Consider the following 23,630-nt stretch of genomic DNA (forward strand, 5'->3'; position numbering starts at 1 on the left):
TTCCTACTGCAGGGCAGAGGGTGTGAGGGGCAGCCTGACACAGCTGCTTGCTCTCTGCTCTGCGTGGCCTCAGAGGTGTGGCCTGTCCCGGAATGCTGGCAGCCCTCAGCAGGTCAGAGGGCTCGAGAAATGGGACGGTGATTGCTGGGGCAGGGTGGGGGGAGGAGAGGGGGGAGGGAGGATGGTGGTTGTGGGGGCAGAGGACGTGGCAACTGTGGTCCCACGGCTCCTCGGTGCTGGCTGCCAAGCTGGAAACAATGGTCCACAATGGTCCGAGGGGCCTCAGTGTCCGAGCTGGGCACGTGGGAGCCCCCCGCAGGCATCAGCAGCAGGTACCTGCCCCTGCACTGAGCCTCTTCCTGGCAGGGTGGCTGCGCCTGGCGCTGCCCCTTTGTACCCAGCTGTCTGGGGGGAGGGGAGCCCTGCGGGTCAGGCGGGGTGGATGGTGGGAAGCCACCAGCGCTCACAGCAAGGGAAGCGGGGCGCAGAGCGGGGCTGGTGGGGGGCGCAGGAGGAGGGAAGGCGCCCACACTAATCTGCCATCTCGCATCCGTCTGCTGCTGTCTCCATGGTGGCAAGTGGGCGCTGCTGTCTGAATGATCGCCACCCCCCCCACTCCTGCCAGGGCCCAGGCGACAGCCAAGTGTTTCTGTCCATCAGCACAGCACTGAGCGAACCTCAGAGAAAGTGATAATGGAGCTAGAGGGGCAGCTTTGGGGGCTGCTGAGTATCTACCCCAGCCCCCAGGGAGCTTATCACCCCAGACAGGAGCCACAGCGGGCGAGGGGGAGGAGGTGGAGGCTGTGGCTAAGTCAGATGGAGGGGGGAGGGGGCACCCAGGGGCCCAGGCAGGAGCAGCGCCCCCCCCGCCCCGCCCCCGGGGCCCTGAAAACCCAGGCTAGGGAAAAGACACCCCACCCCCCACCAAGAAAGCTGCCAGACCAGCAGAGGGTCACTAGAGAACTTTTATTTCTGAAAATTAAAGTACATACAGCAATATACAAAACAAAACCTTGCAATAATATAAATTTTTACACTATGAAGTATACATTGGAATTTGAATGCAGTGGCCAGGCCAGCGGCGTTCAAACCATCGTGTGGACCGGAACCTCAGCTGGGCTGGGGGTCCTGGAGGGCTGTCATTTAAAGCAATAGGGGGGGCCCACATGAGTCTTGGCTCCTCTCAGAACTTTCACTGGCATCGGCGTGCACACCAGATCCACCTGCTGCCCAGAAGCCTGGAACTTTCCTCGGTTCCGGGACTGGAAGTCCACAGAGCCCGCATCCCTGGGGGAGGGGCTGGGGAGAGGGAAGCGACGGCCCCTCCCTCCCATTCCCTGGGTGCCCAGAACCAACAGTCCTATCCTGAAGAGGAGGTCAGTCCCCCGCCCCCCGCGTCTCCCCCCGATTCTGACACTGGCTAATGTGGGAGTCAGGATCAGCTTTCTGAGGGTCTCCAGTGCCCCCAGCAGGCTGCTTTGGACGCCCAAGTCCCCTCACCTGGCCTCTGCGGGGCCCAGGGCCCACTGCTCCCTGTTCTGAAATGAGGCCAGTGGCAGCCTCTGCCTCCTCTCGGGCCCCCGTGGGGCGGCCAGGCGGGGTGCGCACCCTCTTCTGTGGGTGAACCTCCACTCTGCAACCGGCCACGTCGGGGGTGCCACGGGAAACCGCCTGGGGACTGGGCGAAGAACCTTATTCCCTGAGCTTCGACTCGGCTGGGCGCCCCCAGTCCGTGCTGCTCCCCTGTAATGCTCCCTCTTTGATCCCAGGAATCTGGCACCAGGATTCCTAAAGCCAGCGGGACGGGATGGGGCTGAGAGACACTGGAAGGGGACGTGCCATAGGGTTGGGGGCGCAGAGGCCGCAGGATCGTAGGGGGGGCGGAGGAAGAAGGAAGGAGCACCCCATCCCGTATAAGGCACCCACTGAAACAGAAGCATGGGGTGAGGGAGAAAGGCAGGCAGGCGCAGGGGCCCCGCCGCCGCCCAGCTAATGAGCCAACAACATTCAAGGGGAAAATAACTTTGCTTGTGAAAATGAGCCCAGCAATGTGCAGTCTCTCCCGCACCCCTCCTCAGTGGATACCACAGGCCGAGACCCCCCACCCCCATCCCTTAGGCGGGGCTTTAGAGGATAGATCTGAACCCATCTGGGGGCTCATATAAATTATTAGCCTTAAAGACGCCTCAAGTCTCAAGCATCAGAGACTGCTGGCTGAGTCACTGCAGATACATAAAAGGCTTGGTCGACCTGGTGTTTTGTTGTTGTTTTTGTTTGTTTGTTTGGTTTGTTTTTGCCTCCCCACCGCTCTTATTTTTGAATTTACAGAGACATCTAGGGACTTTGGAAGTCGTGTCTCCTAGCTGGACACAAGCTGGGTTGAAAGTGCAATGTCAGGAGGACTTCTTGTTGGAGGCAACCGGTGACTTCAGCCTACAGATCCGGGCAGAGGGGCACCCTGGCCCTGAGGCACTTGTCTCTCAACGAGGAAAGCAGCTGAGAGAAGGGGGTGGGGGCGGGAAGACAGTTCCTTTTCCTCCCTCTCGCCTCCTTCCACCTCCCGTGATCTGTTCCGGAGTCCACATTCTTGGCTGCATTTACAGAAAAGCCTATCACCCACATTCGCTCACTTCTCTATTAACAAAGTGCCCGGATGGTTCAAAGATAGCAGAAATAGATTAAAAAAAAAAAAAGTCTGGACCCACCCCCCCACCCCCCTAGTAAGGAGTCACCGACGATCTGGGGCCTGGCTGGCAAGGGGTGGGTGGGGTACGGGGTGTCTCCGCTCTCTGTAGCGTCCAGCCTCGCTCCTCACATGGGGGAGGTTGCGCACTCCGAGGTCAACTCCATGTCAAAGGTGAGGGATTCTGGGGGACAGACAGGGACAGCTGGTTCAGTCGCCTGAGCCCTGCAGCCGGCAGGACATACACCCTTGACCTCCAGCAGAGACAGGCCCAGGCCACTGCAGCCATCCCGCCAAGGCCGGGTGGACAGAGCAGAGGCGCTCTCCTTGCCAGCCGCCCCCACCCGCCACCTCCCAGCCTCTTACCTCGGGGAGGGTGCAGGCTCCCTGCCTCCCTTGTCCCCCACTCTCCGCACTTAGGAGAGGCCTAAGGCTGCCCACCCCACGAAGGCGGCAGCCACCAATACCCGTGAGCACTTGCAACCAATGTGGACCGTCCACCAGGAGACAGTGCAACCCTTGGCAGAGAAGAGCCGGGGAGACAGCTCCACGGGCTGGAGCAGGGCTTTGCATGCAGGGGCCCCCAGGTTCCATCCCCGGTACTGCAGCGTCCCTCCAGCGCTGCCAGGTGTGGCCCCAAAAGAAACAAAACCGAATTAAGGAAAAATACATTTGGTGGATTTTAAAGATTTGGAATCCACCCCAATCTGACCTTACGCGTGTTCTTGCCTGTTTAGCGATCATACACTGGATTAGTTGGGTTAGGAAAGACAGTTTATGAAGGTGAACTTCGAGTGGGGGAGAATCCAATCTCCATGGCTGTGCTGATTGTAAGGCGGCTGCCAGCCAACGCACACTTACGGACGAGCGCCAGGGAATGTTCTAGAACCTCTTCCTCCCAATCCATGCGGCCAGCTCTCGCGCGCTCTGCCTGACCTCCCTGACAGAGACCACGGCTGCTCCCCCCCAAATACTCACCGAACTGCCCTCCTGCTGAGGGTTCAGCACCTTCCCCATTACTTCCAAACTGCATCAATGAATCTAAAGTGCGGGGGGACATCGGCAGGTCAATGGTATTACTGCAGGTCGTTCTGTAGGAAAGGGGGCGGCCGGAGGGGAGAGGGGCAGGGTTGACAAGACACAATGGAGGAAAAAAAAAAAAAAGAAAGAACAAAACACACACACACAAGCCATCAAACTCTGGTCTCCAACAGAAAAATAAAGGCTCGAGCTTTTTAAACACACAAGGTCACTGAGTGCTACACAGAGCCTGGGGCCTCCCACCCTTGAAGGCACCGGCTCCCCCGGGGTGGGCAGCGGGTGAGCGGGCGCCATCCCGGGGCTCCCTGAGCACCTCAGAAATAAAGGTGAACAAAGGGGGAAGGGAAGCCACTTACGGTGTCACGCAGATAAACTTGGTCTTCAGGTAGGGGGCAGCACCTGGGAAGAAGAAAACTGGGGGTCAGTGATGGGGTGAGGGAGGGAATGGGGAGGGGGGAAGGGGGCAGCTCCCCCAGCCTGGAGGAGGGAACTGCCCCTGCAGGGCCACCTCTCGTTGAGACAATGAGAAGTTCTGGGGGCACGCAGTGTGGCCTTTCAGTCCTTTCCAGGGAGCTGGCCTGACCCTCGGGCACCCGTTCGCAGGCCCTGGTCCCATGCGCAGCTGGGCCACTGCCACTCACAGCCCTAATGTGGCGGGAGGAATGTGTGCTGGCCAGGGCTGTATCTCTTAGATAACTCCCGGCCAGCGGGAACAGAGGCTATGCCGCCTGGACAGTTGTCCTCTCAGCTGCCAATGTCACTGTGTCTTTAGGGGCCTGTGGTCCTGGAGCCGGGGGGGGGAGGGGCGGGAGGGGTGCCAACCGCACTCAGCTGCCTGAGGGTGCCGTCTGCGGGCCTCTGGGTAACTGCACACAACAGGCGACCCAGGACAGTGCTGGGGCTGGGCGGACGGCTCTGAGCTGCAGACAGGTGGCCTGGGCTTCTGCCTCAACAGCTAAGGGAGCCGGGCGCCAGGCACTCTGACTCAAGAACAAGATGGGGGATAACTGAGACTTTAACCTGAACGCTTTGTAACTTTCCACATGGTGAATTAATAAAAGAATAATAAAAAAAAAAAGAACAAGATGGGGGAGAAGGGGTGATGTCCACTTTGAGGGTCTCAGGCATTCAGAATTTTTTTTTTTTTGGCTTCTTGGGTCACACCTGGCAATGTACAGGGGTTACTTCTGGCTGATGCACTCAGGAATTGCACTCAGGAATTACTCCTGGCAGTGTTCAGGGGACCATATGGGATGCTGGGAATCAAACCCGGTCGGCCACGTGCAAGGCAAACACCCAACCCGATGTGCTATTGCTCCAGCCCCGCATTCAGAATTCTTGTACAACAGAAAATGAAGGAGGGAATCAGGGGCCTGCAGGGGCTAAACACTGTTTCCCAAAGAGGTTCAGTTTCCAGAGCCTCGGAGACATGAAACTCAGGAAATTCAATGAAAAAAAAATCACTCAGGTGGGGTGGGTGGCCCAAGAGACACACAGTTGGGGCTGGAGTGATAGCATAGTGGGTAGGGTGTTTGCCTTGCACGTGGCCGACCTGGGTTCAATTCCCAGCATCCCATATGGTCCCCTGGGCACCGCCAGGGGTAATTCCTGAGTGCAGAGCCAGGAGTAACCCCTGTGCACCGCCAGGTGTGACTCAAAAAGCAGGGTGTGGGGAAATTGACACACAATGTACAACTTGGGGCTTTGGAGAAAGTCTGACAGCAATCCCTGTTCCCGGCGCAGGGCCCTGCACTGCCAATGGAGCTTCTGTGGTGGAGAACGTCCTATGGCCAGCCTGATAGTGAAATGGGCTGGGTCCGGCTTTGCCTGCAGGAGGCCTGGGTTACACCCCCCTGGCACCACATGATCAAAAAGAATGAAAAATTCTTTTCCCCCCCCAAACTAAATTACTTTATTCTCTAAAAGGTAAAAAAAAAAAAAAAAAAAAGAATGCATGCAGTTCTCAGTTGAGTACTCAGTGCTAATAAGAGCCATCAAAAATCTGTTCGAGGGCTGGAGCGATAGCACAGCAGGTAGGGTGTTTGCCTTGCACGCAGCCAACCCGGGTTCGATTCCCAGCATCCCATATGGTCCCCTGAGCACGGCCAGGGTAATTCCTGAGTGCAGAGCCAGGAGTAACCCTTGTGCATAGCCAGGTATGACCCAAAAAGAAAAAAAAAAAAATCTGTTCGAATAACACAAAAGTTCATGCGCTCAAATTGAAAACATACTACAGGGGGCTGGAGCAATAGCACAGCGGGTAGGGCATTTGCCTTGCACGCGGCCGACGCAGGTTCGATTCCCAGCATCCCATATGGTCCCCTGAGCACCGCCAGGAGTAATTCCTGAGTGCAGAACCAGGAGTAACCCCTGTGCATTGCCAGGTGTGACCCAAAAAAGCAAAAAAAAAAAAAAGAAAAAAAAAAGAAAAAAAGAAAAGATACTACAAACAATAATGACAACAGAAACAACAACAAAAAACCACAAACTATTCAGATACCTGACATTCACACTATACCAGAATTCTGCCTGGAACAAACAGTGAATTTTTTTTTCTTTTTTCTTTTTGGGTCACACCCAGCGATGCACAGGGGTTACTCCTGGCTCTGCATTCAGGAATCACTCCTGGGAGGGCCCGGGGGACCATATGGGATACTGGAAATTGAACAGGATCAGCTGCATGCAAAGCAGACTCCCTACCCGCTGTGCTGTCACTCCAGCCCCAAACAGGTGAATTTTATCCCCTGAAAGTAGCATGTGGGATAAGAACTTCATTTAAACCCAATGAGTGAAGATGCATGATTTTGTGCTGACCAGACAGATGTCCAGTCTGTTCACCACTGCTGCTGTGGCCCACAAAACAAATAAAATTCTCATTCATAGAACTCTAATCCTGGAGTGTCAGATCCAAGGAGGTCAGGTAGCTTAGGAACCTCACCTTTGGGGCCCAACCGGAGATGGATTTAAATCCCGAATAAGCAAGGGAGCAGCACAAGCAAAGGGGAGCGGAGTCAAGGCCCCGTGTGGGGCTGTGAACATGTGGTTCTGACATGAAGGCGCGGGGCAAGTCATCTACCTCTGAGAGGGGATCTCTCCCTCAAGGCCTGAGGAGAGCTGTGTGGGCTTCCGGGGCGAAGAAAGGATCGGGGAGCAGTCCTGGGGAGAGATCTGGCATCCTGAAGACTCGAGGGTGGCAACATGCATACACAAGCTCCCGCACCTGTGCTTCCCCCCGTACACACGTGCACACACACACACATGTACACACACACTCCACACACTCTACACCCTGACTCTGTCCACGTGTTTATCCCGAGGGAACACTCCTGGCACCCGCCCCAGGAAGGCAGCCAGAGTCCCAAGTGATCAGCTCCTTGCTCTTCCTCAACATCCTGATCCAGAAGGAAAACCAAGGTCTCCGTGGGAAGGGACCCGGGCTCCGGACCCTTCTGGCGATGGAGGAGGCGATGGGAGCAGAGGGCACAGCCTCAGGCTGGGAACTTGGATCTCGAAAGCAAAACTGAGTCCCAGGACCAGCACTTGGGCCTCAACGTCCTCCGCAAAGGGAACCACGGGAGCGTGGGGCGGCAGATAAACCCATCTCCTAACTGAAGCCCTGCATGGAGGGCGAGATAAGCAGCAGACAGGAAGTGAGAGTTCGACTTGTCAACGGAGCAGCCAAGTGCAGTAGGAGAACAAAGGGGTGTGGATGGCAGAGGCGCTCTGATTCCCTCCACTCAGGCCCATTCCTGCCACCTCAAGAGATTCCAAAGGGAACTCTGAGGAGAAGGTGGCAGGGGGCGCGTGTGTGAGAAATATTAGTCTCAGGGCAAATTTTCAAGAGGCCACCAGGGCAGGCAGAGACACCGCCCCCAGAGGAGCCCACCTGAGAGCCCACCGATGGCTTGATGGCTCAGCCCCAGGCGTAGTTCACCTGCAGGTGACCACCACCTGGCCCCGAGTCCCACTGGGAGCAAGAGAACCAAGCTGGGAGTAGTACCTCCGAGCACCCTGGATGTGGCCCCCAAACAAAACATTAAACTGAAAATTAAAAAAAAAAAGTTTAAAAATGAAATCAAAACAGAACAAAGCAGAGACTCCGGCCCTGCGGGGCACAGCGGTGCAGTGGCAGCAGAGCCGGAGAGCACAGGTCGGGCGGAAAACCGTTTCCACATAACGGGCACACTGGCTCCTGCACATCACAAGTCATCTTTCCTACAGACCTGAGTGTGCCACGATGGGGAGACAGGGGGCACAGGGGTGGGGCGCTGAGAGGATGGTGGAGCAGCACGGACCCTGGTGGGGTGTGGTGTTGGAACGCTGTCCACATGAAACCCCATCATGGACAGCATGGTAAATCATGGTGAATACTTTTTTTTTTTTTTCAGAATAGTAAGACATCCTTCAGGGGACTGCACGTTCTGAACACCTGTTTGGGGCCCTCTCTCACCAGTCACCGCCCCCCCCCCCCCATCCTCCTGCCTCTCGGGGCTCTGACGCAGGCCCCAGAGCTGCCCACACTCACTTCCTCCAGGGAGCCTTTCTTCTTCCCACTCGCTACTGTTTCCACTGCTCAGGGAGGGGCAAAGGAAACGGGCCAGACTGCAGTGTCAGGGGCCGACAGGAGTGGGGCTGCGCCTCTGCGGACACGGGGCTCTGCCTCGCTCTCAGGTGTGTGGGTGCTGACCCCTCCCCCGCATGCGCTCCCTGTGGGGTGGGGACAGTGGCTCAGAGTCTGGCTTCTCTCAAGCCCGCAGCTGGCCCCAAAACACCAGTGAGACAGGCTCGAGAGCTCCAGGTCACGTGGCCACCGACCCACGTGTCTCCCAGGGCCGCGTCACCTCCCACCTCTCCCCCGAATCCGATGCCTGTCGTGGAAAATCAACAACTACCTGGGTCGGCCTCAGGGTGCTCCTGGCTCTCTGGGCGACAATACTTTCCGAACGCCTCTTCCTTGGGAATGTCCGGGTAGAGGTAGACCAGTGGGGACACAAGGATGTTGGTGGCGTCCATGATCTTGTAGCCCATAATGATCTCGGCGAAGGACATGTTGTTCAGCTGCTGCTTGGTGTAGGGCTCCACGGACTGGATCTGCGTCTTACCTGCCGGGCGATGTGGGAAGGGAAGGTCGGGGAGCCGCGCGGGAACCGAGCGCGCAGGGCCTGGGAGAGAAATCAACCCGAATCCCCTTCCCGCCAGAGGATAAAACTTGGTGGGCAAGGGGCTGGAGAGATAGCTCAGCGGGTAGGGCGTTTGCCTTGCATGCGCCAACCCGGGTTCAAATCCCAGCATCCCATATGGTCCCCTGAGCACTGCCAAGGGTAATTCTTGAGTGCAGAGCCAGGAGTAACCCCTGTGCATTGCTGGGTGTGACCCAAAAAGCAAAAACAAAACAAAACAAAACAAAACAAAACTTGGTGGGCGAGAGCCTGGATATCCCGCCCGCGCCTGGCACTGAGAATGCTGTGAATGCTGTCCACCTCGGGAAAGGCAGGCTGGGAGGGCGGTGCACGGATAACTACTTGCCTATTCAGTGTTGGTAAGGACGCAGATGAGGAACCCAGTCCAGCCAGCCAGGATTCAGAGTGGCCCAGCCCCGCCGAGGGTTTTGGTACAGCCAACTCCCCCACCAGGGGGCAGTAGATGCTTGAAGCTGGCAGTCATGGCCACCAGGTGGGGTCAGGGAGAGCCACTTACCACTGATGTCCTTCTCCACCCAGGTGAACGTGACTCCTCCTTCTTTGCTGCTTTCACTGAACCTGAGCAGGAAAGTGCCTGGGGGCTTGGTGCTCAGGATGGCGCGCTCCCGCTCCTTACTGATGAAGCCCATGATGTACCTGCAAAGACGAGGCATGACTAGGCTGGCACTAGGAGGGGCCCTGCCAAGGGCCCACAGAGAGAACAAGCTGCTGGCTAGACCCGGTCACTCCACCAGACATGAGCGTCAACCTACCCTTCGTTCCAAAGAGCCAAGATGTACTTTTTCACAAGGTCGATGATGTTGTCCAGCCAGACCCAGAAGGAGAAGCCCTTGCCAGCCATGTTTTCCTGGAGAAAAGATGAAGCATGGTTTGTGGCCATCCCAGTCATCCCCCAAATCCTCAGGCAACGGGGGCTCTGCAGGCCACTGGATCAGGAAAGTCTGAACACCCCAACCTGAAGGGAGTTACCACATGACTTACTTTACAAAACTTGGCCCACGTGATCTGACACCCTGAGTAATTCACACCAGGCCCTGTGGGAAACCGAGAACAAAGTGACGCGGCTTGAAGCTACATCTTTTTTCCTGGCTGTTGGCGCAACCGCATCTGTCCCACGAGGGGCCAAGAATCCCCTGGTTTTCACATATTTGAAGGTCACCACCCACCCCACCCAGGGGTGTTCACCCACAAAGCCCCAGCCTGTGTCCACACTCCCTGCCCCCGGCTACTGAGCCCAGCAGATGAGGTGGGTGGTCAGAGGGAGCAGGGGTACCAGGCTCTCGCCGTGTGCAGTGGCCCCCGGGCAATAGCACACAGATGCTGAGACCTGGTGCCGGAGGAGAACGCTCAGTGGCGACACCAGACAAGACTCTGGGAGTTCAGAGAGCGCATGAAGTCATCTACCGAAACCATTTTCTCAGATAAAAAATGAAAAGCCAGCCTGTAGCGTGCTGATGAAGTGGACAGTGGTGCCAAGCCACTGGTGCTGCCCTTGAATACCTGGGAAATGCCTTTTCAAGGTCAAAGCCATGTAATGGAGGCAGAGGGGACGGCTACTGAGAGGCAAGAGCTCTGCCTTATCCCATAAAGTGAGCCCCAGTGAGCTAGAGAGGTAGTAGAGTGGGGAAGGCCCTTGCTCTGAGCTCAGCAGACCCAGGTTCGATCCCTGGCACCGCAAGTAGTCCCCCGAGCACGGGTCAGTGTCAGTGTCATCCCGTTGCTCATCGATTTGTTCGAGCGGGCACCAGTAACGTCTCTCATTGAGAGACTTACTGTTACTGTTTTTGGCATATGCAATACGCACGGGTAGCTTGCCAGGCTCTGCTGTGCGGGCTCGATACTCTCAGTAGCTTGCCAGGCTCTCCGAGAGGGGCGAAGGAATCGAACATGGGTCGGCCGCGTGAAAGGCGAACGTCCTACCGCTGTGCTATCACTCCAGCCGGAGAGCCAGGAGAAACCCCTGAGAATCGCTGACTGTAGAAACCGCCCCAAAACAGATCCCCCCTTGGGGGCTCTACATCCATCCGATACAGGGGCCCCTGGCACAGTGCCGGCTCCAGAAACTCTCCTGGACGAAGAGCCTGAGTGGCTTTTCTGAGGAGGGCATGAGAGAGGGCACGAGAAAGGCTGACCTAAGAGCTTCTCCGCCAGTGTGGTCAGCTGCTCGATGCTCAGCCCTCGCTTGGTGGTGGAGGAGAACTGCCAGCTCAGCACCTCAGCCACCTGATCCCACGTCCCAATGGGCGGCTTGGTGAAGAAGTTCACGTTCTGGTGGCAAGAACAGACCAGAGGGTAGCACTAGGGGGCGCACAAGCTCCAGGCACGGGGAAGAGGGTTGCCCGGCCAGGGCACTCACCTTGGGGTTGTTGGTCAGCATATTGTACCACAGGATGGACGCCCAGGCATTGGGCATCTGGCAGATGTTGGAGATCACCACGACGGGCAGGGAGTGGGTCTGTGGAGAAAGGGAGGCGTAAGCCGGGAAAATGGAGGGCCCCAGAGATCTGACTATCTTTTGTCTGACTTACGGGGCAGGGCGGTTTGGGTCACACCAGGGGTGCTCAGGGATCACCCCTAGCTCTCTGCTCAGGGGAGCGAGCCAGTGGGGTGTTGGGGTTCGAACCTGAGTTGGCTACATGCAAAGCAAGTACCCCACCCGCTGTGCAATGGCTCCTGCCTGCCTCTCAACAATTTCATCACCCTGACTCACAGGGCTTGGAACAAGAAGCCGTGTCATATCCCACACCCATGCCCAGCCTGAAAGGCCAGCGGCTGCTGTCAGCCCAACCTGGTACTCACAAAAAGTGACTTGCCGAAAGCCGGACCCCTGGCCCTTTATAAACAGAGGCCCCATTCATAAAGCATAAAGTCACTCTCCAGGAATGGGAATTGAGTCTGTCCACTACACAGTCGTCCCAGAAATCAAGGCCTGGGATTCCTGCCTTTTTAAGGTGTGTGTGTGTGTGTGTGTGTGTGTGTGTGTGTGTTGTGTGTGTGTGTGTGTTGTGTGTGTGTGTTGTGTGTGTGTGTGCGTGCGCGTGCGCATATGTGAGAGAGCATGCATGTGTGTGTGCGCTTGTGTTTCTGTGGCAGTGTTGCCAGGGATTGAACCCAGGGTCTTATGCATAGTGGCATGAGAGAGCCATCCCTGCCTCTTAGGCATATTTTTAATTTAAAGCTCAGTGGGGCAGATAGAAAGCACAGTGGGCAAGGTGCTCGCCTTACATATAGCCAAACCAGGTTTGGTCCCTGGCACCACAAGGAGTGATTTCCCCAGTACTGCCAGGAGTGAGCCCTCAGGAATAAGCTCTGAACACTGCCAGGTATGGCTAGAAAACAACAACAAAAATCTCAATGGTGCCCCCCCAAAATAGCTCAATAGTGCTGGAGAGATAGTATAAGGAGTAAGAAGTCAACCCTGGTTGGATCCCCGATTCTGGTTTGATTCGCAACATGGCATATGGGCCACCAGTGCTGCCAGGTGTGACACAGTCCTTGAGAAACTGCCCCAAATTAAAAATAACAATAGTGATGAACAATATAAACCTCAAGTAAGTTGGTTTAAAAAATGCCAATATTTTCTGTATATTAAAACCACTGGCTGCTTGAAGGTCATTTTACTCTGGGGGTGGAGGGTGGATGGAGATATCGCAAAAGGTTGGTGGCAGGCTTGGCATGCTGGAGGCCCAGGCGACGCCCCTGGCACCACGTGGTCCCCAAAGCACTTCAGGAGTGCCCCTGAGAAGCCAGCCAGAAGTAGGCCCTGAGCACAGCTGGATGTAGTCCTAAAATAAGACCACAAAATACCACTTTGCTCAAACTTTATCAAATTTTTGGAAAGCTGAGTATATACACGAACATATATATATGCATATATAAAGACTATATGTGTGTGCATATATATATATGCATATGTATGCACACACACATATCATCCAAGTAAGACTTTATTCTCAGGTGGTCAGGTGGGAGTGAGCATTTGGGGGAGAAAAGTCAGCAAGAAAATACTGTTCAGCCAAGTTACCTCCCCCTCTGGAGGAAGATTCCCCCCAGCTGGATTCTGTAATCGTAAACTGCCCCTGCTTTTTTTTTTTAATTTTTAAAATTTTATTGAATCACTGCGAGATAGTTACAAGCTTTCATGTTTGGGTTACAATTACACAGTGATCAAACACCCATCCTTCCACCAGTGCACATTCCCCACCATCAATATCCCCTGTCTACGCCCCTTTTCCCACCCTCCCCTTGCATCCATGGCAGACAATATTCCCCATACTCTCTACTTTTGGAACTGCCCCTGCCTGTGTTCTGCCTCAACCCTGCCCCAGAACTCACCTCGAGGTCAATCTTAAGACCCTGGTGATACACCTCAGTCTCAAAGGTGATCAGATGCAGCTCCTCGGTGACAATCAGAGAGGCCTGAGGAGAGAGGGGGCACGATGCACTAAAGCTGATCCTGGGTACCACACGGCCTCCAGAGCACTGCCAGCTGGTCCCCAGCTCTGCTAGGCTTGGCAGCAGCACCCCGCTGGCCACGTATTATCGGGAGTGAACTCTGGATTCCCTGAACATTATTTGGGGGGGCCTCCCCCGACCCACAAAGGAGACCAGCCCAGTCTCAGGAGAAGATGACCTCAGCCTCGCTGCATGCCCACCCCTGTTCCTCTTTCCTTCCACATCCCTATTTGTCTTTCAGGCTTCTCATTCCTTAGCTTCTCTATAGAGTTTACCACGTATACAACCCGAATGAATGACATATTGCTGAATTTGGGAATTTGTGAGTCTTATACATGGGAACCTATGTCCTATGCATGCTTCTGTGATTCACATTTCACATCCATGTGGTTGTGGGCACCTGCAATTTACTCAGTTTTATGGCTGTATTCATTTGCCCAGCTCTTCCACAAATCATTCATCAATTCTAGGGAGTCTTTATTTGGGTTGTTTAGACTGACACTCAGGCCGCGGTGACGTTTATATTTGTCTCCCGGGACACATGTGCAAAGATCTCTATGATGCTCTATTGGGGGAGGGCATCGCTGGCTTACTAGGTATGTTCTTTTTTTTTTTAATAAAGCTAAATTGTTCTCCAGAGGCTAGAACAATTTATTCTGCTCTCAGCAAAACAGCAACGTATTCTGAACAAAATACTGATGAATTCTCAGAAATGGAGTACAACTGGCTTGTTTGGTTGTTTGTTTAGGCCACATCCGGCTGTGCTCAGGGCTTACTCCTGGATCTACGCTCTGGGATTACTCTTAGAGGGGCTCAGGGGACCATGTTGGGTGCTAGGGGTAGAATCTGCATTGGCTATATGCAAAGGCAAGTGCCTTTCCTACTATACCATCTCTTCAGCCCTCGCCAATTCATTTTTAAAAGAAATTAATATATTTAACCCAATATAATCAAAATGTTATCACTTTAACATATAATTGATAGAAAAACTATTGGGATTTTTTATATTAACATTAAGTCTTTTGAAATCTACTCTTTGTACTTAAAAGTACAAATCATGGGGCCAGAGCAATAGTATAACAGGTAGGGTGCTTGCCCTGAGCATGATCGACCCATTTTGATATCTGGCACCATATACAGTCCTCTAAGCCAGCCAGAAGTGATCCCAGGAGTAAGTCCTGAGCACTGCTGGCTATGGTGGTGCTGGATGTGGCCCAAAACAAACAGCACCAAAAAAAATTTTTTTAAAAGAGAGAGTACAAACTAGTTCAGACACTGAATTGTCAATGGATAAGATGAGATAAAGTCCCAGGGCTGGGACGATACCTCAAGGGGTAGAGCAAGCACAGACCCAGCATAAGAAAGACCCTGGTTCAATCCCCAGGCCTTCCAATTCTCTGCAAAACATTCTGTTTTTGATTACAAAAGTAAAACAATTCCGTTTAGCATGCAAATATTAATATTTGGTGTGAAGTAACCTTGTAATAGGGAGAGGCAGCTCAATGGGCTAGGGCTTGGTATATGGGAGGCCCTGGTTTCAATTCCTGGGACTGTACGTCCTCCGAGCACCACCAGGAGCCCCCCCAAGCATGAATCTGGGAGTAGCCCTTGAACATGCCCAGTGTGGCTCCCCCCCAAAATAATAAAATCAAGGGGGCTGGAGCAATAGTACAGGTAGGGCATTTGCTTTGCATGCTTTGTTAGATCCCGGGCACCCACATGCTCCTCCAAGCCCACCAGGAATGATCCCTGAGCACAGTAAGCTCTGAGCACCCTTGGATATAGCCCCCCGCACACACACACACACAAAAAACAAATTAGGGGCTGGAGCGATAGCACAGCGGGGAGGGCGTTTGCCTTGTATGGGGCCGACCCGGGTTCGATTCCCAGCATCCCATATGGTCCCCTGAGCACCGCCAGGGGTAATTCCTGAGTGAAGAGCCAGGAGTAGTCCCTGTGCATCGCCAAGTGTGACTCAAAAAGCAAAATAAATAAATAAATAAATAAATAAAAATAAAAATAAACCAAATTAGGAGTCTCAGATACTAATAGCTACGTGACAACATAAGCATTTATTTTTTCTTTTTGGGTCACACCCGGTGAAGCACAGGGGTTACTCCTGGCTCTGCACTCAGGCTCAGGGGACCATATGGGATGCTGGGAATCGAACCCGGGTCGGCCGCGTGCAAGGCAAACGCCCTACCTGCTGTGCTATTGCTCCAGCCCCATAAGCATATTTTCTACATATTCTTCTAAAATATATAATAATAAAATAATAAAAAATAATAAAATCAAGGGGGCTGGAGCAATAGCACAGTGGGTAGGGCGTTTGTCTTGCATGCTGCTGACCCAGGTTTGATTCCTCCACCCCTCTTGGAGAGCCAAGCAAGCAAGCTACCCAAAGTATCTTGCCCGCACGGTAGAGCCTGGCAAGCTACCCGTGGAGTATTCAATATGCCAAAAACAGTAACAAGTCTCACAATGGAGACGTTACTCGTGCCCGCTTGAGCAAATCAATGAGGAACAGGATGACAGTGATATAGTGATTCTTCTAAAAATTTTCTTTTTTGGCCACACCCAGCAGTCCTCAGAGCTTAATCCCAGCTTGGTTCTCAAGGTTAGGATTTTTTAACTCACAAAAACAATATAGTACAAACAAATCAACATTTTATTATATAGGATAATTATACTAGTATTTGTGAATAATATGTTATTGAGCTAGGATATAATGTATACTAGCAATATATATATATATATATATATTTAATAGAAATAAACTGAAGTGACTATATTTGCTTAGAAATATACTGAAAGGGCTGAGTGATAGTACTGTGAGTAGGATGCTTGCCTTGCCCACAGCTGGCCAGGGTTTAATCCTGGCATTCCATATGATCCCTCAAGCACTGCCAGGAGTAATTCCTGAGTGCAGAGCCTGGAGCAAGCCCTGAATATCACTGGATGAAATCCAATAACCAAAAACAAATAAATAAATGAAAATATACTAACTTGTTTGTTCTGTTTTTGAGTCAGAATTGGCAGTGTGCAGGGCTTTCTCCTGGCTCTGTGCTCAGGGATCACCCCTGGTGGTACTCAGGGGACCTAATGATTGAAGCAGGGTCCTTTGCATAAAAAGCAAGCACCCTATATGCTGTACTATTTCTCCAAACCCTGAAGCTCTTTTATAGTTGCAGCTCTCTGCAGCTTTTATAAAAAAAATATATATATATTTTTTCCCATCTCTGTGTATAGACTTTGTATATAGACTTCACTCAAGTATTATAAATTCCTATTCTTAAATTTTCTTTTCTTTTTGGGTCATACCTATCGATGTACAGGGGTTACTCCTGGCTCTGCACTCAGGAATTACTCCTGGCGGTGCTTGGGGGACCATATGGGATGCTGGGAATCAAACCAGGGTCGGTCGCATGCAAGGCAAACGCCCTACCCACTGTGCTATGGCTCCAGCCCCTCTTAAATTTTTTTAAATGTATATTTTTAAAGGTCTGCTATATATCAGAGAAGCCAGAAGACTAATTCAAGGGACAGATGTAGAGAAAGAATTGGGGGCCCCCCGGGTGTGCCAGTGGCTTTCCTCCCCAGCACAACTTACGTCGCAGTTGGCTCGGCCCCCATTCCCACACCTCTGTTCTCTCAGGGTCTGGAAGGAAGCAGAGAGCACCTGTTACATGAGGGGGGCCGCTCCCTCTGCCAGAGCCCCTGGAGGAGGGGAGCCCAGGCCACCCACGTACCAAGTGTTTGAACTCTGCGGAGAGGCTGCCGTTGTTGGACTCTTCCATGTTCATCACTTTGGTGTTTGTGCCCAGAATGTTAAATTTCCGGGACCTGAATCACAGGGGAAAACCCAGTGCCACAAGTGACTTGTGAGGTCAGTAGACAGATGCGATTAAGCGAAGGCAAAGGAAGCCTCTCGGCTGCACTTACCCTCGGAGAGCGGCCACGTCCCCGGAGTCTCTGTGGGGAATACAATGCGCGTTACCACAACCCTGTGCTTCTGCAGCGCCCACTTCAGCGTTGGGGGATAGCTGCAATCTCGGGGGCCTCTCCCCTGAGTCTGTGCAACCCTCTCCTGAGCCGTCAACACCATGGGCGGCCCACCCGACCCATTAGCTCCCCCTCGTCCTCTCCCACCCACATATCTGCTCAGGCCCCCATGCCTCTCCCCGGGTGACCCACCGGTGAGGTGTCCAGAGGCCATGACCCCACTGGAAAGGAATCCCACTTCATCCTGCATCAAACCCTGCACAAGGGCTCCGGCTTGGCAGGAGCGCGCCTGCGGCCTGACTACAACACACACCCCGAAAAGAGCCTCGGAGATCCTGGCCCTTGATGGCGAGTCACGAATCTCATCACCAGAACTTGCTCTAACTCCATATTTGCGGTTGTGCTGGTTATTCTTTCAGCCACCTGGGGTTTCTATAATGGTTTACTGTCCCCTGAAACTCAACAGTTCCCCATTCAATCTCTTCAGAAGTAATCTTTCCAGTATGTTGTCTGACTTCAACAAAAAAATTTGTATTTATAATTTCCCATTCTTCTATTTTCTCTTTATATTATTGAAGCACTATTTATTAAAAAGACACACACATTAGGCACCATGATTTGTAATGCTGTTAATAACAGAGTTGCTGGCATTGAAGTTCCAACTCCACACCTCCCTCTAGTGTTAGCACCCTTCCACCAATGTTCCGATTAAATCAACAGTAATCTGAGTTTACAGAATAGGTACTCAATTTGGGGGCTGGTGCAACAGTACAGTGGATAAGGCGCTTGCCTTGCAGGTGGTCAACCCATGTTCAATCCCTGGCATCCCATGTGGTTCCCTGAGCATTGAGGGATTCCTGAGTGCAGAGCCAGGAGTAACCCCTGAGCACTTGCCAGGTGTGGCCCATACATCAAAATAAACAAATAAAAATAAATGTGATCAATTTTTTTGTTTTGTTTTGGGGCTATACTGACTGTTCTCAAGGATTACTCCTGGAAGTGGATCAGATCTAGGGCTCTACTGTGTTGAATTCATTCCAGCACTAGGTACTTGATCCCCTGTTCCCACTCCCCATTGATTATTGAATAAAACATTCCTTTAGGGGACAGAACAATAGTACAGCAGGTAGAGCGCTTGCCTTGCATGAGGCTGATCCGGGTTCAAGCTCCCACTTCCCATATGTTCTCCTGAGCACTGCCAAGAGAAATTTCTGAGTGCAGAGCCAGGAGTAACCCGAGCACTGCCGGTGTGACCCAAAAAGACAAAAAAAAACTTTCTTTATTGAGACCAGAATGATAATACAACAGGTAGGACACTTGCCTTGAAAGTGGCTGACCCAGGTTCAATTCCCGATACCCCATATGGTCCCCTAACTCCACAAGGAATGAATGATCCCTGAGCACAGCCAGGTATGGCCCCCAAAACAACCCCCCCAAGTATTTCTTTTTCTTTTTTTTTTTTCTGCTTTTTGGGTCACACCTGGCGATGCACAGGGGTCACTCCTGGCTCTGCACTCAGGAATTACCCCTGGCGGTGCTCAGGGGGCCATATGGGATGCTGGGATTCGAACCCGGGTTGGCCGTGTGCAAGGCAAACGCCCTACCCGCTGTGCTATCGCTCCAGCCCCACCCCCCAAGTATTTCTTTCTCATGAAAACATCCTCATTCTCTTCAGATTCTTCAGATTTTAGACATATGATATACAATCATAATGTATGTTTTTACTTTTGCTGTCTAAGATTATCCGATAACAAATATAGGTGCTAATTTTAGTTTATTTATCAAGCTACCACCTTCCTCCAGTCCTTAATTTTCTTTTTTATTCTTTTTTTCTCTTTTGGGTCACAGCCGGCAATGCTCAGGGGTTACTCCTGGCTTTGCACTCAGGAATCACTCCTGGCAGTGTTCAGGGGACCATATGGGATTCTGGGAATTGAACCCAGGTCGGCCCTGTGCAAGGCAAAAACCCTACCCGTTGTGCTATCACTCCAGCCCCAGTCCTTAATTTTCTTAATTATTTTTCAATTTAAACTCATGACATTTTCAAATAAAGAACTACAGCACCTAAAAGTAAGGATACATTTTTCTTCTTTGCAATCTCTTCAAAGCTTAGATCTATGTTAAGTTTTGACAGTGTTCCAATAATGCGATGGATGTAGAACAAACAGAAAAGAATACATACAGCTAAAAATGGTATGGATTTTTATCCATCCCAATACTCTCCATTTTCTGTATTATGGATTAATTACTTCTAAGTAAAAACTAAAGGAAAAGAGAGACTTCAGACCACAAGAGCACAGGCAACCCAAATCTTTCTACCAGCATTGTGGTCTTGTTCAGATAGAAATGATAATGTATAACCAGCCTCTTGAAAACATCTGCTCAAAAAACATAGATCTCTGAATGGAGATAAAGCCTCTCAGTTTACATGAGTCCTGTCAAAGTTCTCATTTCTCTCTCATTTGAAAAAAAAGGAAAGGACAAGTTAAGATAAGGCGTACTTACTTGTCAATACACACTTTAATTTTAAGCTGATAATTTAACTCAGGGAATTTAACCAGCAATCTGTTAGAAAAAGGGGAAAAAGTATGTGTGAGCAAAACTACAAATCTATTTAAAAAAAAAAGCCAGTAAGCTCCTACCCCAAGGCTCTAAGTATCTAGTTAAAGAAACAAGTAACAGATTGCTAAAGATATCCTTCCAAATCCCCCAATGTACATTGAGAATACACTGAGAATGAAACATTCCCAGTTTCCCCACTTCCAACGCCAGCTGTGATCTTAAGTTAAATCACCACCTCAGGGAAAAGCAGGCTTGAAGAACAGAATACCAGCAGCCTTATTTTGCCCCTTTTGCAGAGCTGAGACACGAAGACCCCAGACTCCAGGTCAGGGAACACTTCCCGCGCTGCCTTTCCTGGTGCTTTGGCCAGAAGAATGAGAGAGCTTCTCAGCTGGCAAATTACACATCTGCCCTGGACTGCCTAGGGTGGCTCAAAAGAACACCCTGCCCACCAGCCTGCTCTCCCCCAGTAAACATCTCCCCAAGTGGCAGTGCCACACCCACCTGACTTTAGTAGTAAACTGGACCCCTGTCTTGATGACTAACGGCCGGTCAGGGTGCATGGGCATGCAAGGCTGCCGCTCCACCACGAAGGCACTGCAAGAGGGAGACAGGACAGCGGTCACAGCCTGGCCTTGGCCCTTGGAAGTGCATCAAACTCTCCCTGGGAATGGGATTTTGGTGGGGAGAGGATGCGGGAAAGGAACAGAAATTCCAAGTGACCTTTTCATTAGATTTCGGAACAACTCCACGATCCTCTCCTCCAGCATGGGCCGGTGCTGGACGATGGGGTCCCCCTTGTAGGAGACCTTCTGCTGCAGCTCCTCCAGTTTCTTAATTTGCTGGCGGGTCTGAAGCTGAGATTCTGCTAGTGAGGTTATCCTGCCAACACAATGCTAGTGTTAGAGGCTAAAGCGGTGTTCAGGGGTACAGGTGGGGCTCGGGAGGCGGGGGTAAGGGGGATGGAGAAAGGGAAGGGGGAAACCACAGAAATAAATAAATTCACTGTTCCATTCCCTCAAACAAGGGGGACTCTGTGTGTGTGAATATATATACAACCTAATATTGACCTTTTCTAAATGTGCAGTTCAGTGGCATTAAGAAAAGGAAAATTTATTGTGGCCTTTTAAAATAGCCCCTTTTAGGGCTGAAGCAACAGGATAGTGGGGAGGGCGCTTGCCTTGCATGTGGCTGACCTGGGCTCTATCCTCAGCACCCTGTCAACCTGAGCCCTGCCAGGAGTGATCCCTGAGTGCACAGCCAGGGGTAACCCCAAGAAATGCTGGGTGTAGCCCAAAAATAAACAAACAAACAAAAAATCCCTTTCTGGGGACAGAGAGACAGTACAAAAGAGATAGTACAAGGTGTGGGGTGCTTGTCTTACAACCAACCAACCCAGGTTCGATTCCTAGTATACTAGATGGTTCCCTGAGCACTGCCAGGAGTGAGTCCTGCATGCAGAGCCAAGTCTGAGCATCGTTAGGTATGGGCCCCCAAACTAAAAAATAAATTAAAAAAAAATAGTCCCCTTCTAAAATTTTACATTTCAATGCAGGAGGGAGACATAGAGGATGGACTAGCAATCTTACACCACTAGGAGGCATTAACAATGATCAATGGGTCACTGTTTCAAATTATAGATCATTTGTTTGTTTTTTTGAAAGCGGATGGGGAGACAATGGCTGAATAAAAAATCTGTCCCCACAAATAGAGAATACGAGCATCTCTGTTTGATGGTCTACCGCTAATGAAGACTAAAAGACCTCAAAGGGACAGTGAAAGGCAAGAACGGATGTGGAGATGACAGCTGTGGGGACAGCTGTGGGGACTTTGAAGCACCCTCCCACTGGCACTTACATTCTCCTATTCCCAGAATGGAACCTTCTTGATTTCCTTCTTGCTCAGAAAACATTAAAAAAAAGGTGCTTTCAGTAAATTAGCAACACTCAGTTTCACTGTAGTGCTCTGTATCTGTATTCCCTCCCACGTGGGTACAACACATTTTCGTGTTTTGCACACCAATAGTACTCAATAAAGATTCTTCTGGATTGGGCTGGAGAAATCTCCTGGGTTAGAGCACACACTTTGCATGCAGGAGGCCCCAGGTCTAATCCTCAGCACCTCCTGGTCCTCCAAGTATTGTCAGGAGGGACCCCCAAGCATAGAGCCAGGAGTAGCTCCTGATTACTGCCGGGCTCTTCAGCCTAATACATTTTAATTTTCCAAATATGGGAGGGGAAGAAATCGCCCAAGTAAAGTGAGAGTTGTAACTCTCTCTTTTTTTAAACAGCAGTGAGGGGTTGGGGGCCAGACTTCTGGCTCTGTGTCAGGGATTACTCCTATCTATGCTCAGGGGACCATGCATGGTGCCGTGGGTCTAACTGGGACTGGCTGCATGCAAAGCAACTCAATGCTTCTTTAACCTATCTCTCTGACCCCAAGAGCTTTACCTCCTAAGAATCAATCTGAGTCTAAAGAAGGCCCTAGCGTTGAGATATAATGCCAATGCTTAGAACATGGAAGCGTGACCATTATGTAGCAAGGCTTTCCCGAGACCAGGGCAGGCTTCCCTTTTATCCTTTACCAATTCTCCAGGCGGTCAAGGCAGATGTTGGGGGGCCCTCCAATGCACGCGATCTGCTGTCTCCGCTTCCAGTCGGCCAGTTCCTCATCCGTGAGCGTCTTCTGCACGTACTCCATTGCGGACAGAAGCCCCGCGAGCTCGCTCACGATGCTCTGGGTGGAAACCAGAACAAAGTGAGGAAGAAACCCCTTCCTCCCAGTGCCTCTGACTGCAGTCTCCAGGCAGCCCGGGAGAAGGAACTTCAGAAAACAGGCAGGGAGGCTCGCTCTTACTCGCCGCATCTGGTCCAGTGCTGTGAGCATCTGCTCTAGCTGCTGCATCTTCTGCCTGGTCACCGACTGGTTGTTCCCATTCAGATCCTGCATGTCTGTGGACGAAGGAAAGACTCTTGGACCTGCAGGAAAATCCCTCTCCTCGGTAACCAGGTGCCCATATATATCAGTCACCCCCCAAGCACCCCACAACCGAAAAGCCTGAACCTTGCTTTGAGTCTACAAAGTTTATGAACAAACTTTGTTCATAAACTACAAAGTTCCTTTCTGGAGGAAATGCAAACATCTCGACGAGTCACTTGCCTCCTTGACTCTTGAGGGTTTTGTAGTTGAAATCGAAGTCATCTTGAAGGTTCTCTACCACTTTCATTTTCTGTTCTAGATCCTGTTTCAAAGAAACCAAACAAAACCAAAGTTGAAAAAGAAAATGTCCCTGGGGACAGGGAAGAGAATGTTTCTGAGAAGAACAGAAATGAAGCCTGAACCTCAAACGAGACCCAAACCCTGTCTCCCCAGAAAGGCCTCCTGCTCGGCCCTACATCACCTGGACTCGCTTCCGAACATCCTGGAGGTGCTGCTCCAGCATCTGCTGCTTCTCTGTCACCACGGCAGCTGTGGGGTGGTTGGCCTGGCCCCCTTGCTGCCAAAAAGGAAACCAATATACATGTGATTGCAGGAAATGGGGAGGAAGAGATTCTGGGGTTCTGTCTCTGTTCAGCCCAAACAGTGGGGCCTGAGCTGCTGCTGGCCGAGTTAAAGGAGGGATCACTCCTGGCAGGGCTTGGGGGCCACCTGGGGTGCCAGGGGTCAAACAGGTCAGCTCTTTGCAA

General features: G+C 51.8%; 1 protein-coding gene across 4 annotated transcripts in view; it reads right to left on the reverse strand.

Annotated features, from left to right (window-relative positions):
* Window positions 1-947: 947 nt before the first annotated feature.
* Window positions 948-23,630, reverse strand: part of STAT3 (signal transducer and activator of transcription 3) — a 65,343-nt gene continuing 42,660 nt past the window's right edge. The window contains exons 5-24 of one of the 4 annotated variants that reach the window (XM_055131666.1): window positions 23,345-23,440; window positions 23,104-23,185; window positions 22,801-22,895; window positions 22,529-22,680; window positions 20,668-20,826; window positions 20,449-20,541; window positions 19,888-19,947; window positions 17,323-17,352; window positions 17,130-17,223; window positions 16,991-17,038; window positions 13,261-13,344; window positions 11,282-11,380; window positions 11,058-11,193; window positions 9,907-9,959; window positions 9,678-9,772; window positions 9,422-9,561; window positions 8,617-8,826; window positions 4,081-4,123; window positions 3,662-3,724; window positions 948-2,867 (exon numbers count right to left, since the gene is read on the reverse strand). In XM_055131666.1, coding sequence (XP_054987641.1) covers window positions 3,700-3,724; window positions 4,081-4,123; window positions 8,617-8,826; window positions 9,422-9,561; window positions 9,678-9,772; window positions 9,907-9,959; window positions 11,058-11,193; window positions 11,282-11,380; window positions 13,261-13,344; window positions 16,991-17,038; window positions 17,130-17,223; window positions 17,323-17,352; window positions 19,888-19,947; window positions 20,449-20,541; window positions 20,668-20,826; window positions 22,529-22,680; window positions 22,801-22,895; window positions 23,104-23,185; window positions 23,345-23,440 — 1,794 coding nt within the window. In that variant the 3' untranslated portion in view covers window positions 948-2,867; window positions 3,662-3,699. Of the gene's footprint in view, window positions 2,868-3,661; window positions 3,775-4,080; window positions 4,124-8,613; window positions 8,827-9,421; window positions 9,562-9,677; window positions 9,773-9,906; window positions 9,960-11,057; window positions 11,194-11,281; window positions 11,381-13,260; window positions 13,345-16,990; window positions 17,039-17,129; window positions 17,224-17,322; window positions 17,353-19,887; window positions 19,948-20,448; window positions 20,542-20,667; window positions 20,827-22,528; window positions 22,681-22,800; window positions 22,896-23,103; window positions 23,186-23,344; window positions 23,441-23,630 lie in introns of all 4 variants that reach the window. The other 3 variants (XM_004608786.2, XM_055131665.1, XM_004608785.2) reach the window with 3 other exon arrangements.

Source organism: Sorex araneus, chromosome 3, assembly GCF_027595985.1.
Source record: "Sorex araneus isolate mSorAra2 chromosome 3, mSorAra2.pri, whole genome shotgun sequence".
NCBI classification, from domain to species: Eukaryota; Metazoa; Chordata; class Mammalia; order Eulipotyphla; family Soricidae; genus Sorex; species Sorex araneus.